Source organism: Herpailurus yagouaroundi, unplaced genomic scaffold (genome assembly GCF_014898765.1).
Source record: "Herpailurus yagouaroundi ecotype Mexico unplaced genomic scaffold, PumYag 203, whole genome shotgun sequence".
In the NCBI taxonomy this organism is placed as follows: domain Eukaryota; kingdom Metazoa; phylum Chordata; class Mammalia; order Carnivora; family Felidae; genus Herpailurus; species Herpailurus yagouaroundi.
The window spans coordinates 3,932,470-3,947,960 of NW_024412434.1; the positions used below are offsets into that span (position 1 = coordinate 3,932,470).

Consider the following 15,491-nt stretch of genomic DNA (forward strand, 5'->3'; position numbering starts at 1 on the left):
AATATTATATATATATATATATATATATATATATATATATATATATGTGTGTGTGTGTGTGTGTATATGTGTGTATATATATATATATAATTGTAAACTATAATGTCTTTGTAAATTAATGTCTTAAATTGGCAAAGTCCCTGTCATCTTAGAAGCCACCCATGAACTTAGAATATAAATGATACAGCACATTCTGTAATCTTCTTACGTGTAATTGACATGGTAAATGTCACATGTTATTAACTTTAACCAGAATCAAATAAGTAAGTATCTGAAGCCACCATGGTGAAGGATGAGCCACATCTGTGAAGGCTTTGGAAGGCATTTTAAGCAAGTCAGACCTCTAAAGGCCAGGTTTATTGTGTACATCTAGTAATTTTTATTCTTCTGTGTCTCCAGTGCCATGAACATCTAGTATGTACATGGAGAGCAAACAATTGATTTGTTTTCTCAAAAGCCTGCCAGACGCACTGAGGTGGAGATTCAGCGTAGCAATTCTAAACACTAAAAATAGAGATCTGTTGGTTTAATTTAATCTGTATTGATGCCTACAGTGTTGCCTCTAGTACTTGGCTCTGTGGGAGAATATTTAGTTAAGAACACTCTCAACCAACCTCCTTATTAGAGCTGAATCCATGCATGCCATCACAGCGTGCCCATCAGTGAGACAATGGCCCAGGGAAAAAATTGTTGAATTGAACATTCCCAGGTTGGATCTTGAGTTTCAAGAGGATCAAGTCATTGCTGATTCCCAGAGATCCTTAGGATCCCTTTGAAAATCACAGCAGTGGTGGTGGTGATAAGGGGTGAAGTTGATGTGCTCATATTCTTGTAGATGGGCCATTTTCAATGGTGTGGTGGATACCACCCCATTTGCTGCTGGACACCATGAATCAAAATTGTGGTCATTCATACAGTCATAAGGTCAACTTGCACCATAGGTGTGTATGAGCTTGACCAATTTAAATTACAAATTACCATAATTTGTAAAGTGTTGAAAACCCTGAATAGTCACTAAAATTATACACTATAAATAGACACATTACACACCCACACATGTATGTTAAAAATAATTTTAGAATGGCACTGTATCTGATACATTGGGGAAGGCAACAATGTCAACATTGATATCAAGTGACTTCTAGCAACACGGCCTGTAATCACAGTTTATCGTGCCCTCACTAACAGCCACACTTTACCGGCACACCTGTGTCAACACCACTCAAAATGAGTCACTCACCCTGGATACATGTACGAATTACCTTTCACATTTAGTTTGTCAAAGAGGCATAGGTCACATCTGGCAGAGTTACTGAGTCACTGGTGTAGGAATCTGAAACCCAAACTCCCTCCACTGAATTCTCTCCCTCGCCTTTGTAAATGTTCTATTTCACCAATAAAGGGCTGTCAGCCTCAAGATTTAAAGATTTAAGCTTGAAGGGGCTATAATTATTTCTCTAGGGCTCTGTCGAGATTTCTGTAGCTTACTCATTCATTGTTCCCACATGATTTGATATTTGTCATTTTTTTTTCTCTGCAACAGCAGAAGTTTTTAAATTGCTTCACACAAATGGAAAACTAAGGTGAACACAATAAATCTGAACTTGACTTTCCATACCTATCACTCCTATAGTAAGGCTGAGTAATGAGTGATTTGGAAAGTGACTATAATCGTGAGCTTTTATTAGAAAGATATGCTGCCTTTACCCAGGTTATTTGTTGGTGAAGTTGTGTGAGTGGGATTTTCACTTTGCTCTTTCTTTTCTTTTGCTTCTAGGTCCTGAATGTTCTCAGAATTACACAGCACCTAGTGGAGTGATAAAGTCCCCAGGATTCCCTGAAAAATATCCCAACAGCCTTGAATGCACTTATATTATCTTTGCACCAAAGATGTCAGAGATTATCCTGGAATTTGAAAGCTTTGACCTGGAGCTTGACTCAAACCCTCCAGGGGGGATGTTCTGTCGCTATGACCGGCTAGAAATCTGGGATGGATTCCCTGATGGTAAGAAGGGCAGGAAGCATCCCCAAAAGGGGAGAATCTGGGGGAAGGTGCTTGAGATCCTTTTACAAGTGTCATGATACATGCATCATTTTTTAAAAAAATAGTTCAGAAGGAGGAGATAAAACAAAGCAAAATGGTAACTCTCTTTATGAAGAGTAGCGATGAAATATTTGAGCTCAGAAGACAGTAATTATCTAGTCTAATTTCTTCAATTTATAGGTAAGGAAACTGGGGCCATGAACGATTATACATGGTCTCATAGCTATTTTTGTGATAGAATTAGGACCAACACATGGTTTTCCTGACTAAAGTATTTGCCTCATTTCATTGACCTGCCTACTGGTCATTAATTCACAGACCTGAAGAGATCAGTTAAGTCAAACAATTCACTTGACAAATGCAGAGACTAAAGACCAGAGAGGTTAAGTACTTGATACAATTTTAAGGGTGAAATGGCATCCATTATGCGGTTACCAAAAATTTAGAAATTTAGAAAAAGAAAGAGGATGTTTGGACATTACTAATTTAGACAGATTCCTTATCTGCTCCCTAGGGAATTTTTATCTTTGGCAATTTGAATCATCTCAACACATCATCTGTATACATTGTTTTTATCATCTAAATTTATCCTACATTTTAAAATATATTTACTGAATACCTGCCATGTACGAGGCATTGGTCTAGCTACTTAGTAACAGAACAAAGGTGGCTGCCCTGCCCCCCCCGCCCCCCCACCCAGAATTTCAATTCTGCCAGAGGCCATTGGACAATAAACAATACACTTACAGATGAAAGAATTCTGTCCTTGGAATGCAAAAAGTGAGAACTTCTGTAAACAACAACAACAACAAAAATGAAAGAAAGGAAAGTAGAGTAGAGCAAAGGCATGAAAAGTACTAGGGTTAAGAGACAGGGGTATTTAGGTTGAAATTTTAAATAAGGTGGTCAGGTTCGGCCATATTACAAAAATGTCATTTTAGCAAAGATTTGAAGGAGGTAGGGGGCAGGGGGTCGCCATGTGGACAGCTAGATGAAAGTTTTCCATTTCTATCCTTGTGAATTAGAAGGTGAATGGCAAAAATACACACCCAAATCCTGAAAAGAGGGAGATAATATCAAATAATTTGTTGCAGCTGCATTGCTTGTCTTGTGTTTAGTCTGGTTTAATATTAAGATTTCTCTAGAGAACACACTCTACACAGATCAGAAAGGGCAGCTTGGAAGTTCTTACGAATCATGCAGTTAGAAATATGTAACCACCAGTAAAATAGAGTCAGATATTATGATCAGGCTGGAGGAAAGAATATTTAAATAAATATTAAATTGTAAATGAAGGGCAAGTATCATGTGAAAGAGATTGCCTTTGCCTTTGAAATGACATTAAAATTCTCAGCATAATTCAATTTAGCTATGTTCCTCAACAGTAAACAGCAATGGAGATAAACTGGGTTTAGAGAAAGCTTATATTGTCATTGCAGTAAGTGGGTGAGTTATCATTGGTGTAGTTTCGTCTTTGCTCTTTTACTATATAAATAGGGTTATGATGATCTTATCGAAACTCCTTCATTAAGTAATGAGATTTGCCCAAACAGAGTGCTGATTGATTTCTAAGTATTCACTCTGATAATTAGGAAAACAATATTATAACAGTATTGTAATAATAGTTGGAACATTTAATAATGGGTTTATTTGTTCACAACCCAAATTTGCAGCCTTCCTTTCTAGAACTTACATTTAAATTGACATTTGAAAAGGAGGTCCAATCAACCAACTTATTTAGAATACTTTCAGAAAGAAGCACATTGTTATTAGTGTCAAGGGTTTTTCAAAGTAGTAATTTTCTGGCTCTAGAAAATCACTGAGTTGAAGCGAGGAACAATTAACAATAAGAGTTATCAGCCTTGCAATTCACTCATGTTTTAAACTACGGTGCACTTGACTTATTCCCAGAGAAAACTGGCCTTGGAATATGGAAACTGTGTTGTATATTTGTTAAAATTTACCTAGCCTTGTCCAGCCTACACCAGCATAACAGCTCTCTCCTTTTTAGGCAAAAATGACAGACTTCCCCTCCTGGGTTTGTCAGTGGCACTAGAAACATTTTTGTTATAGTAGTTCAACACATACAGTCCCTTGCCAGCAAAATTGCTTTTACTCTTTGATATCCCTTCCAAAAACAACAACCAGAAGGCGCTGAAGGCTTTTAACCATCAAGTGATTTTATGTTGCCTTTTATCATACACATTGAATTAGGTGACTATGTAATTGAAAGCGACCCATTGAATAGGATTGACTTTGAAGAAAAGCAGTTTACTCCCAAACTCAAGTCGAGGTATGCATTGTTGTGAATCACACATCTCTGTCTATCACTCCTTAAGCTCCATGGATTCACAAGTAGCGACTCTGTAGTAATTGGTGGAAGTTTACATATGGTTTGTGAGCCATGAGCTGAGCACACTGCCCGGCCCTGGTGGATATTGCAAATGTTTGTGCTGAATTCTGGAGCCAAACACGAATGCTTAGCTCACACCACATGGGCACACATGAAGTCAGCTCTCCCCCCAGGCTTTAGCTGCTGTCCTTACCTACATTCCAAAAACTATCAACTATTTGAGGAGTAAGTTTCATGAACGCTAGATTGAGCTCTGTTTGGATTTTATTGACTTAATGTTTATATTAAAATTAACTTCTGGGGCGCCTGGGTGGCTCAGTGGGTTAAACGTCCAACTTCAGCTCAGCTCATGGTCTCACAGTCCATGGGTTCAAGCCCTGCACTGGGCTCTGTGCTGACAGCTCAGAGCCTGGAGCCCGCTTTGGATTCTGTGTTTCCCTCTCTCTCTCTGCCCCTCCCCCGCTCAGATGCTGTCTGTCTCTCTTAAAAATAAATAAAAGCATTTAAAAATAAAAAATTAAATTAAATTAAACTTCTAAAATAGAAATGATATAAACATAAAATTATAAACATTCCAAAATGTAAATGACATAAATGTGCAATTTTTTTTTTCTGGGGAAAAGTTGCCAAGTCCAGATATTCTCCAACAAAAAGTTTATTATTGTAGGAAAACAATACCTGGTCTATTTTGTACTTTTTCGAAGTGATTACCTTTTTTGTTTAGTTATTCAGAATGCCTCCTTTTGAAAGTCTGTCTTTATAGCAGATTGCTGCCTTTTTTTTTTTTTTGCCCCCCACCATAGAAAGGGAACAGGAGACCAAACTGTCTCATTCTGAGGTGAGAAATTGGAGAGATTAATTATTGGAGAAATTAATGGAAAAATACAAATAACAGAGTAATGCCATTCCAAGTTGCAGGTATATCTTTTAAATAGCATAAATACTTTATTGCCTTCACACCTGGAAAGATATGGTCACTATGCACCTACTGTCCCCCCAAGAGATTGTTTAGCACATATTGCTTACTTAAATTCTTCAGTAATGCAATTGCTGAGTTCCACTTCTGTTTTTGTGAGTTTCCATTCATCTCCTTGGCCTAACGGAAAGAGGAAATCCAATAGCTGTGTTCATGTAAATACACAAATGAGCACATGCATGAGATAGATAAGTACTATGCCCACTCTTGCTCAGATCAATATTGCATTAGCTTGCTAGGCTAAGGTCTCGCTGTTGTTCAGGAAAATTCAATACTTCTTTGTCTTATAGTCGAAAAAGCCTTTTCACTCTCATATCTTGAGGGCTCCTAAAGAGAGTTGCACACTGCTATCCGGGGGCAAGGTTCTAAAGGACAGAAGGCAGATTTACCCGGCATGTCTTAAACATTATAAACCAGTGAGTCATGGAGACTCTCTAAATTATGAGTCTGCATTAGACAAGTTCTCTTCTGTTTGCTCTTTCAAAGAGACTCCCCCTCCCCGCTCCCCAGAGGAATGGGGTGGTGGGGGGAGGGTGGAGAATCTGCAGCCAGAGCTTAAGGGGTTGAGTGTGGCTTCCCTTGTGCACTTGTATTCATGGCGGGTCAATGGCTGTGGTGATCAGAGACCGGCTCCAAGGACTAAGGCTGTAAATGTTTGCCCACAAGCTAAAGAAAAAGAAAGTTATGAAACCACAATAATGGAATTTAAATGAGGGGAAAAAGTGAGAACCTACGAATGGACTCTAGGCCTCTCATTAAGATTGTAAATCAGAAATGGGATTCTTTTCAAGGAAAGGAAAGACCGGAGTTTATGGCTCTAGCTCGGTGTTTTCATGCATATGTCATGGGCAACTTTGTGCTCCATAGGGAAGAAAAAAGTGTTGAATTGATTCAGAATGATGAAAATCTGCCAAAGGACTAGCACTTGTAGAAGAAGCTGAGGCTCAGATTAAAGCTCAAGAGGAACAAAACTGCAAGTTTCATCTCCTGAGACACTCTCTTCTGCCAACTGGGAAACCTGATAGAACAACATTTTCTTCCCATAACAGAGTCCCTGTTCATGACCATGTCATGCCCTGTAGATAATCTGTATCAATTCCCCTAATGGGCCAGGGTCCTTGTTTTCTTCATAATAAAGCAGGCTACACACACACACACACACACACACACACACACACACACACAATGTTTGGTTGCTGGAGAATGAGGAGTTACAGTAGAGAAAACTCTTTAAATTCAATCACATCAATTACTATGAATGCATGGAGAAGTTATCAGATATTCGAAGTAACCATTTTTCACTAACTCGAATGTGGAAACACTTTGGTTTAGTTGTAGTTTTAGGTTTGCTTTGTTTTAAGAGGGCCAGCCAAGAGCTGAAAACCTGTCAGCCAAGGATTTGAGCACTCCGAAAAGCAGGGTGCTTGGACTAGCCAGCTGCCTACTAGGAACTCAGTGGGTAGGTGAGGCTCCAGGGAGATCAGTTCTTATGAGACTCACTTTTCCAATCACATTGGAAGCTGCTTCTAGTCTTCATCAGCTGCTTTCTGCATCCAAGCTCCACACACGGGCCTTGGCGCACCAAGTCCCTTCTGTAGGCCCATCCTTCCAGAGAGGGGTCCACCCACTGTGCTTCCTTGAACAAAGCAATAACTCTTAGTTGAAATGCAGAGAACCATGGATTTCTTGGAGGGGAAAATGGTCCACACCAGATTGTCCTTCTAAGCCCAAACCATCTGCTATGTTTTTACCATATGTGCAATGGAAAAAAAAAAAAAAAAAAACCTAGAGAAAAGGGGATTTTTTTTTCCTTGCTGATGATCTGGACAGGGAATTGGAGATATTCTCCAAGCCCAGAGGGCTTGTGCACTGTCTATGTAGCAAGTTGCAATTACTAACTGCCAAGGTTTATCTAAAAGCACTTCAACAAAGGGGTGGCCAGTTTAAGCCCAGTTGCAGTTTGACATATCTTATCACAAATTAATCAGTGTTCCCAATTTTTCACTGCCCCAGGTACTACTTTTTTTCCTGATGTGCACAGACAAATGGCTCCTTTGGGCCATCTTTTAGCCACAGGACCTAAGTGCAACGTGGTCACGTCTCTTAAGTTTGGGAGAGAAAAAAAACAGAGAAAAGTCAGATGCATTTTCTTTTCATTTTGTTTACAACTTATTATTACGTATAAATTATTGGTGTCTGTAGCTTCTAATTTTTTTAAGTTGTTACAATTATAAATTATCCATTAGATAGAGCCCTGTCTGTGATGTTCATCATAATAAGGCTCCAGAACTAAAAGATGGAATGAAGAAGGAAATTGGGGTTACTCAATGTTGGATCAGATTCCTGGCACTGGTCTGGTTGCATCCGGGACCAGTTCCCTGGATCTCCTCATGGGGGGGGGAAAGTGAGTAAGGCAGCTTCCAGAACCCTTGGTGATCACAGCCTAGCTGGAGTCTTTCAGCACTGGGTAGTGTGTGCAGTTTGGTCCTGGAGATGAATGTCAAGGTGACACTTGACAGCCCAAATCTCATTCACTGCAGATGAAGCAAGCATTTTGATTCTGTTCCTGAAAACAATCCTGCTCAGTGGGGAATGAGGTTATATGCCTGTTATTGCCCTTCTAAGCACACTTTATATCCCTCTCCACAAACCTGATCCAATATGTTCACAGTGAACCAATTAACCAGGAAAGACTTGCTTTGGGTAAGAAAACACTTCTGGGCTCTGCCGGGACCCATGTTTGCAAACGGTTATTCTTGCATCTGCGGTGGAACAAAAGATACTTTAATGTTCTCTGCATTTCTCCCTTTCTAGTTGGTCCTCACATTGGGCGTTACTGTGGACAGAAGACACCAGGTCGAATCCGTTCCTCCTCGGGCATCCTCTCCATGGTTTTTTATACTGACAGTGCAATCGCAAAAGAAGGCTTCTCAGCAAACTACAGTGTTTTGCAGAGTAGTGTCTCAGAAGGTCAGTATTTATTCACCCTGCAAAGCCCTGTGGTAAACACTCCATGTTATTCCTCCTCACACATCTGTGGCCACATGAAACACTAAAGAAATGGTTTGCGAATTGGAATGTCAAATATTTATTTTTTTCTTTTAAATGGTTTTTTGGATATCAATAGGAAGAACTGTTTGGTGTGCTTTCTTAAGGAAATTGTAGATGAGAAGGCTGCTTGTGAGCCTCTGAAATTATGGGAGAAAGTGGGAAATGGCAAAACAGTGTCCTGAAACAACGAACTAAAGCCAGACCCTATCTGGCACCCTTGAATGTGTACTGGGCTGAGAATCATAAAAGGACAGGCACTGATCACAAGGGATAGGAACAAATCTGCCATAGTTTATTGACAAGGCAGTCTTACAGAATAGATGACACCTGGTGGATTGGTTTGTGAAGACACCAATGGAAGCCATTTGTTTTTTGTTTTTAGGTGAATAAAAGTGGATATTCATGTAAAAGAAGCATGTTTTAATTTTGGTTATAGCTTTCCACAATAGAAAGAGGAAGTACTATGTTTCACATCTTATTAAAATAATCAACTAACTCAATGCTTCTTCAAAGTTTATGTGGTGTCCAGCTCTTTTAAGGGCCCAAGGAAAACACCAGAGAGAACAATGAATAAATTGTGTATTTCATCAGGTCTAGCTGCCAGGTTGTAAAGTAATAGGGAAGAGGACAGGGGCTGTTTGGAGACCTTTCCTGCAGATATACTAGTATCTTTTTTTTTTTTTTTTTTTTTTTTAATATTTGTCAGATGGGTGCCCTGGGTGGCTCAGCTGGTTGGGCATCCCACTCTTTTTTTTTTTTTTAAGCTTTATTTATCTTTGAGAGAGACAGACCAACAGAGCGTGAGCAGGAGAAAGGCAGAGAGAGGGAGACAGAATCTGAAGCAGGCTCAAAGCTCTGAACTGTCAGCACAGAGCCTGATGCGGGGCTCAAACTCACGAACGATGAGATCATGGCCTAAGCCAAAGTCAGACACTTAACCAACTGAGCCACCCAGGTGCCCCATAGATATGCTAACATCTTTTCTACCAGATCTTACTGGAAAATGAAAAGGCCAATTAAATTTCAAGATCTTATTTGTGCTTAATTTGATTAATTAATTTATATATGTTTGTGTTTATAAATATTTTAAATGTTTATTGAGAAAGAGAGAGAGAGAGAGAGAGAGAGAGAGAGAGAGAGAGAGGGAGAACATGGGGGAGAGGCAGACAGAAGTAGAGAGAGAGAGAAGCCCAAGCAGATTCCATGCTGTCAGCACAGAGCACAACACAGGGCTGGATCCCATGAACCATGAGATCATGACCTGAGCTGAAATCTAGAGGTGGATGGTCAACCAGCTGAGCCACCCAGGCACCCCTAAAAATATTTCTATATTACAAATAACAAATCTAAGCTTAAAAGTATGAAACCAGTGAAAGAAAACCTTCTATGCCATAAAACTTTATCTATTATGATAAAAAATTCAGAAAATGTGCAAGTTTGGTTAGTTGGCATTTTTCTTGATGATTGAGAACGCTTAATCTCTAAAGCTTTTTTCCCCATGTTAGTACTTTTAGATTCACATTTCTTAAAGTTGATTATTTATTTCCCTATGTCATATTTCATATCAATGTCATATTTCATTGTTTCACTGAGTATATGAGGCCTAATGGAATACATGCTTTCATGATTCATAGTCATCATTGTGAGCATTATTATTTTATGTTGTAAAACTGTGGTCCTCCTTGGGACCATATGATACTGTGGTTTACTTCTGATGGATACTCTCATGTTTTAATAATATAAACTAATGATGTTAATAATCATGACAAGGCCAGGGCAGGAGGCATGAGAACAAAGGGAATCAGGGAGAAGTGGCCCAGGTGCCAACTACAAGGAAATCTGAAAGACAGAGAATTAAAGTCTACTGTTCACCAAATATGGATTATAAACAGACATAGAATCTTTTTCACTTTTACTGGATCTTAGAGAAAATACTAAAACTTCTGGTGTGTACTCGTATGAACTTTGAAAATAAATCAAAAGCGCCATCATTTCCTAGTAATTTTTTTAAAGTTATTTATTTATTTTGAGAACAACAGAGTCAGAACAAGTGGGGGGAGGGGCAGAGACAGAACTGCAAGCAAGGTCTGTGCTGCCAGCACAGTCTGATGTGGGGCTGAAACTCATGAACCATGAGATCATGAGCTGAGCCAAAACCAAGAGTCAGGACCCTCACCTGACTGAGCCACCCAAGCACCCCCTAATAGATTTCTAATAGTATTTCTGTCAACCTAGGTCCAGTTAGGAAAATAATTAATCCACTACAAGATCTTCAGAACCCTGTTTTTAAAAATTACTGCCATGAATTTATTCCCACGTATCAGTACCAGGTCTCAATAAGTCCCCCACTGTCATCTTCTGTAAGATTTTGTGTGAATGTCAACATGAATGTTTTAGTTTGCCAGATTATAAAAAGAAATCTGCATTTCAGGTCCCCTATGTTTTCATGACTTTGGGCCATTTTTTCCCCTCTAGATTTCAAATGTATGGAAGCTCTGGGCATGGAATCAGGGGAGATTCATTCTGACCAAATCACAGCTTCTTCCCAGTATAGCACTAACTGGTCTGCAGAACGCTCTCGCCTCAACTACCCTGAGAATGGGTGGACTCCCGGAGAAGATTCCTACAGAGAGTGGATACAGGTATGTAGCAGGAGACGTGGCATCTTTAGGGTGGAAGATTTTGGTCATCTAGAAAGGGTGTTGAAAAAAAGCAGTGAAATGCCTGATGCCTGCAGGTGAGAAGACAAAAGGAATGGGCACCAAGTGTCATCACCCTGCAGAACCATCATGTCACTGCAGTCTAAGAAAAGCAGGCCTGCTTGATGTCCTTGAAAATTCTTTTTTTTTTTTTTTAACTCTTCACAGAATGCCCAGTTGTCTCACTTTGGTAACAACTAAAAGATCTGATTTTTCCCAACAACTATACATTTTCTATTCATATACTTCCTCCTTCAACAGATTTTTATTTCCTTGATGAAATATTTTGCCTCAACCAGTAGACTTGCATGAAATAGTTATATCAAAGTATAAGGCTTCTTATTTGTTTGTTCAGAGTAGAAGAAGGAAAGAAAGGAGCTGAGGTTTGCTTTTCCATACAAGTGTACATAGCACATGCCCAAGAAAGCAGTGGGAGCAGATCAAGGGCACTGGTCTTTGGGGGCTGTGTATATACACATGTATGTCTGAAATGGACACATTTGTATCCTTATTATGACGTTGCTTCTGCTTCCCTCCCTTTGCCCTGATACCCCCTTCCTTACCATTACCCTTACATCCCCGACAGACTCTCCTCTTCTGCACCATGACTCCCTTGCCCCAACTCATCCCTGGCACCAATCCTAATACCTCAGCCTGGCCAACCTTGATGTCTGGATACGCCCACTCAAGACCTGATGCTCATGTTCTTGACTTTTTCACCCACTGTCAAATGAAACATTGGGTATCTGGCTGTGTGGGTTAAACTGTGGGCAAATTATACAAAGTTATTTGCTGAAGGATACAGGCTTCATTTTCATAGAGTAGGCAAAGCTTGTCTTACATACATTGCAAGATATATAAAAATGACTAATTCCCAGAGAGAGTTTCTAAGCAAGAAAAAAGCAAGATGATTAATCCCCTACTTTCTATATCCATTGTTGTTTCAGTCTTTTGAGCACAAATCCCAGATTTTGTTTTACTTTGTAAAGGTCAATATTAGTTTAACATACACTTAAAGTGAAATGGCCTATTACAGGAGACTGAACTCCTGCTAACCTCTAAATGATAACACTGAGAAATGTGTAGACGGTGAGAAAAGATGAGATTTTTACCTAAGGATTGCTGAATCCAGCTCTGGATTAAGTCAGAAGTTAAATGAATTTGCCTATGTCAAAATACTCTTGGTAACTTGTTTTTTCACATCCCCAAACCAACAGGCAGTTCAGTATGATTGACAGACGTGTCTCCAGAGGAAAGCTTGCATTTTGCAGTGCTAAGCATGTTTGCATGGTAACGTGGTCCTATTCTTGGTAATGTGGATAGTGCTCAATAATTTAGGGACAGTGTTGGGCTTGCAAGACTTCTGAAATTGCAACTGTAGCAATTCTTCTGTGCAAGGCAATTCTGTGTCAGTAGAAACATTGAGACAAGATGGGCTCTCACAAAGCATTTGTCAACAAGACAGGATTTACATCCTTCTCAGGAGCTAGGCAAAAGGAAAAAAAATCTGAAATGGTCCGACTCTTTCTATCAAAGCATAGAAAGCAATGGTTAGGAGAAGCTACGTAACCAAAATCTCTCAAACAAGGTTTACTTCTTACTCAAGCTACTCTTCATCGGCCAGCTGGGGGTCTGTTCCACATCTTCTAACACCAGGACCCGGACAGAGGGGACAGCTGTCATCTCAAATATTGCTGGTCACCAAGCAAAGGGAAAAAGAGAGCACAGCCATTGTGCTAGCTCTTATGGTCCCCTCAAAGAGCGCTTTCACCCATTTTCATTGCCAAAGCACATCCCATGGCCACACTTATCTTCTGAGGGGTAGCAATTCACTTCATGCTGGATGGAGGAAAGCTAGAAATTTGGTGAACAGCATGAATGACAATTGTGCCATTCGTAGAATAGTTACCATTTATTGAGGGTTTACTATGGGGCCCCACTTCTGCTGAGTACTTGACATATTTGTATTTCATCCTCACAGTAATCCTGTGAAGGAGGTGCTATTATCCTCATTTTACAAAGGAGGACCCTGAGGTTCGGAGAGATTAGTAAATGCCCAAGATCACAGTGAATGACCGGGCTTGGAATCAGGGTCTGCCAAACTCCCAACACCTGCTTCTTTACACTTCAGTCTCCTCTTCTTTATCATTTGTTACCTTTCATATGAATTCAGGTATATCTTGGGACATAATTCCCTTCCTGCCTTTCCTTGTGAGAGGACACACGGAGATGAGTTGGGTGCTTACTCTTTCTAAATCTAGCATTCAATGCCCTTATGCCTCCATCCCTATGGACGATGAATGTCAGAGAGACTCAGCATCAGTTCACCTTGAGGTAAGATTATCTTTTGCTCCTTCTGGAGCTCACTGGACTCATTTACATGTTTGTTGTCTCTTTTCCCTCATGATGGGAGCTCTTATCATTCACCCATCACCTAATTATGAATAATTTTGTATGTTTCCAGCTTTTCTGAAACTCCTTGGAAGTGGTTGGCTTGTTGTTTTCATTGGGTAGATGTTTTACATTAACCACCAAGTAAAGCATAATTGAGGCTGAGGGCAAGAGGCGCGTACCTCCAATCACAGGAGCATTAGCGCACAGACATTTCTATTTATATGCACATCAGTATGCGGTTGGTATTTGTTTTCTTTTTCTGCTTTTTCACATTTTGCATGAGATATACCCCACAAAACATGTTGCTGTAGCAACAAGAACAAACACTTGCATGTGTTAAATTAATAAGGCAGTGTTGGAAGCTGACTTTCCTTCAAGACAGGAACAGTCTTTGGTTGCCATTGTTTTCTCTAGGAAATTACTGAGTGACATAAAAAAAACAATGCGTCGTTAACCGTGGGTATGAACGTCTACATCGGTGCTTCCTGTGAGATCTGTTGTCTGCCAGAAAGCTTAAAAACAAGTCAAGAGGCAATTTAGTGGGAAGGGGCATAAGGGAAGTCCCCACTCGGAGCTTTGCACATGGTCATATCCTGCTCAAAAGGCCACTTCATATCCTGAGCAGCTAAAACCTCCTAATGGTCAACAGCAGAGTTTAATCACACTTCGAAATTTGCCCATGTTTTTCAGAGTATTCCACTCTGTCCTGTTGCTTGGAGCTGCTTATCTTATTATTCATTTAGTCTTTTTCTTCCTTTTGTTTCTGGCTAAACAATAAAGGATTCAAAGTAAAGATTCCGTATATCAGTGGTGTTATAAAAATTCTTAATTTTCAAGCATATCATCAGAGCCCAAGCCATTAACCTCATTGAAGCTGAATTTCTTTCCCTGTAAAATGAAGGTATGGTAGCCTTCTCCATTCAAGCTGTCGCAGTTCATGATACTGTGAATCTCAGAGAAATGCAGTCTTGGGCTTTCTTCTCCTCTGTGCATACTAAGTGCGTAGCATACTGTCTGCTCCGGAAACGTGTTCTCATGGATCCTAAGTGTAGTCATTCACACACAAAGCAGAATTTAATTCGTTAATTATTTCAATGTTTTATTAATGATAGTGTTCACCACACTGTAAACAGATTTATCCTTCTCACTTTAATTAAAGCTCTTGGGAGCACTCTCCTCAAAACAACTGTGACTTTTCCCTGATTAAAATGCCAGGAGACGAGGGGGAAAAAAGGCAAGAGATATAATGCTTAGATGGGATATGACCTTTGTTGATCCAAAGAAATAAAATGGCACCAGGGACTAATCGATTACCACACCCTCCAGTGAGTTTAGAAATAGAATTGCTTGATAAACCGACTCAGGCTGAAACTCCACTCTTCTCCAAATTTGGGGGCATTGTCTTTTGTGGGAAAATTTTTGGGTACTAGATTATTTATGCCGTCACTTATCCCAGAGAAGCAGAAAGTGAAAGCGCTGGCTCCTAAACCCCATCCTATTTGGTTTGGTAAATCAGCCCTTTTATGGATTAATCACACAGAAGAAAGAAGCCTCCACAAAGATACTCTGTAGCTCTGAGAATACCTCACCGAGCCCCCAGAGCAAAATCGTCTTCTCTCTGCACTACCTCTCTCTATTTACTTGTACAGATGTTCATTCTGAGGAATGAGGAGAAGGAAAGTTCCAGAAGAGAGGAGCTAGCACTAACTTTATGAGGAGGCTTGATTCTATATTTTCCTCTTGCCTTATGTATGTTCCTGTTGGATAATATTCCACATTTTCTAACTGAAGGAACTTTGAAAGCAGACATCAGCAACAAAAGGCCTTAGTGTGGAAAGGAGGTAGTCTGAACTGAGTCATAACACACCCACAATACCACACACCACACACCCTCAGTCGTGTTCACTCACTTACAATCATAGTGTCAAAGAAAGTAAATGCCCTTGTTAATGTTCAACATGTGAAACTGATCAG

The 15,491-nt window shown here is 39.8% G+C and overlaps 1 protein-coding gene across 4 annotated transcripts in view; it reads left to right on the forward strand.

Moving 5' to 3' along the window:
* Window positions 1-15,491, forward strand: part of NRP1 (neuropilin 1) — a 139,208-nt gene that overhangs the window by 61,102 nt on the left and 62,615 nt on the right. For all 4 annotated transcript variants that reach the window (XM_040451020.1, XM_040451022.1, XM_040451023.1 and 1 more), the window contains exons 4-6: window positions 1,778-2,005; window positions 8,188-8,343; window positions 10,900-11,066. In XM_040451020.1, the coding sequence (XP_040306954.1) occupies window positions 1,778-2,005; window positions 8,188-8,343; window positions 10,900-11,066 (551 nt within the window). The remainder of the gene's footprint in view (window positions 1-1,777; window positions 2,006-8,187; window positions 8,344-10,899; window positions 11,067-15,491) is intronic.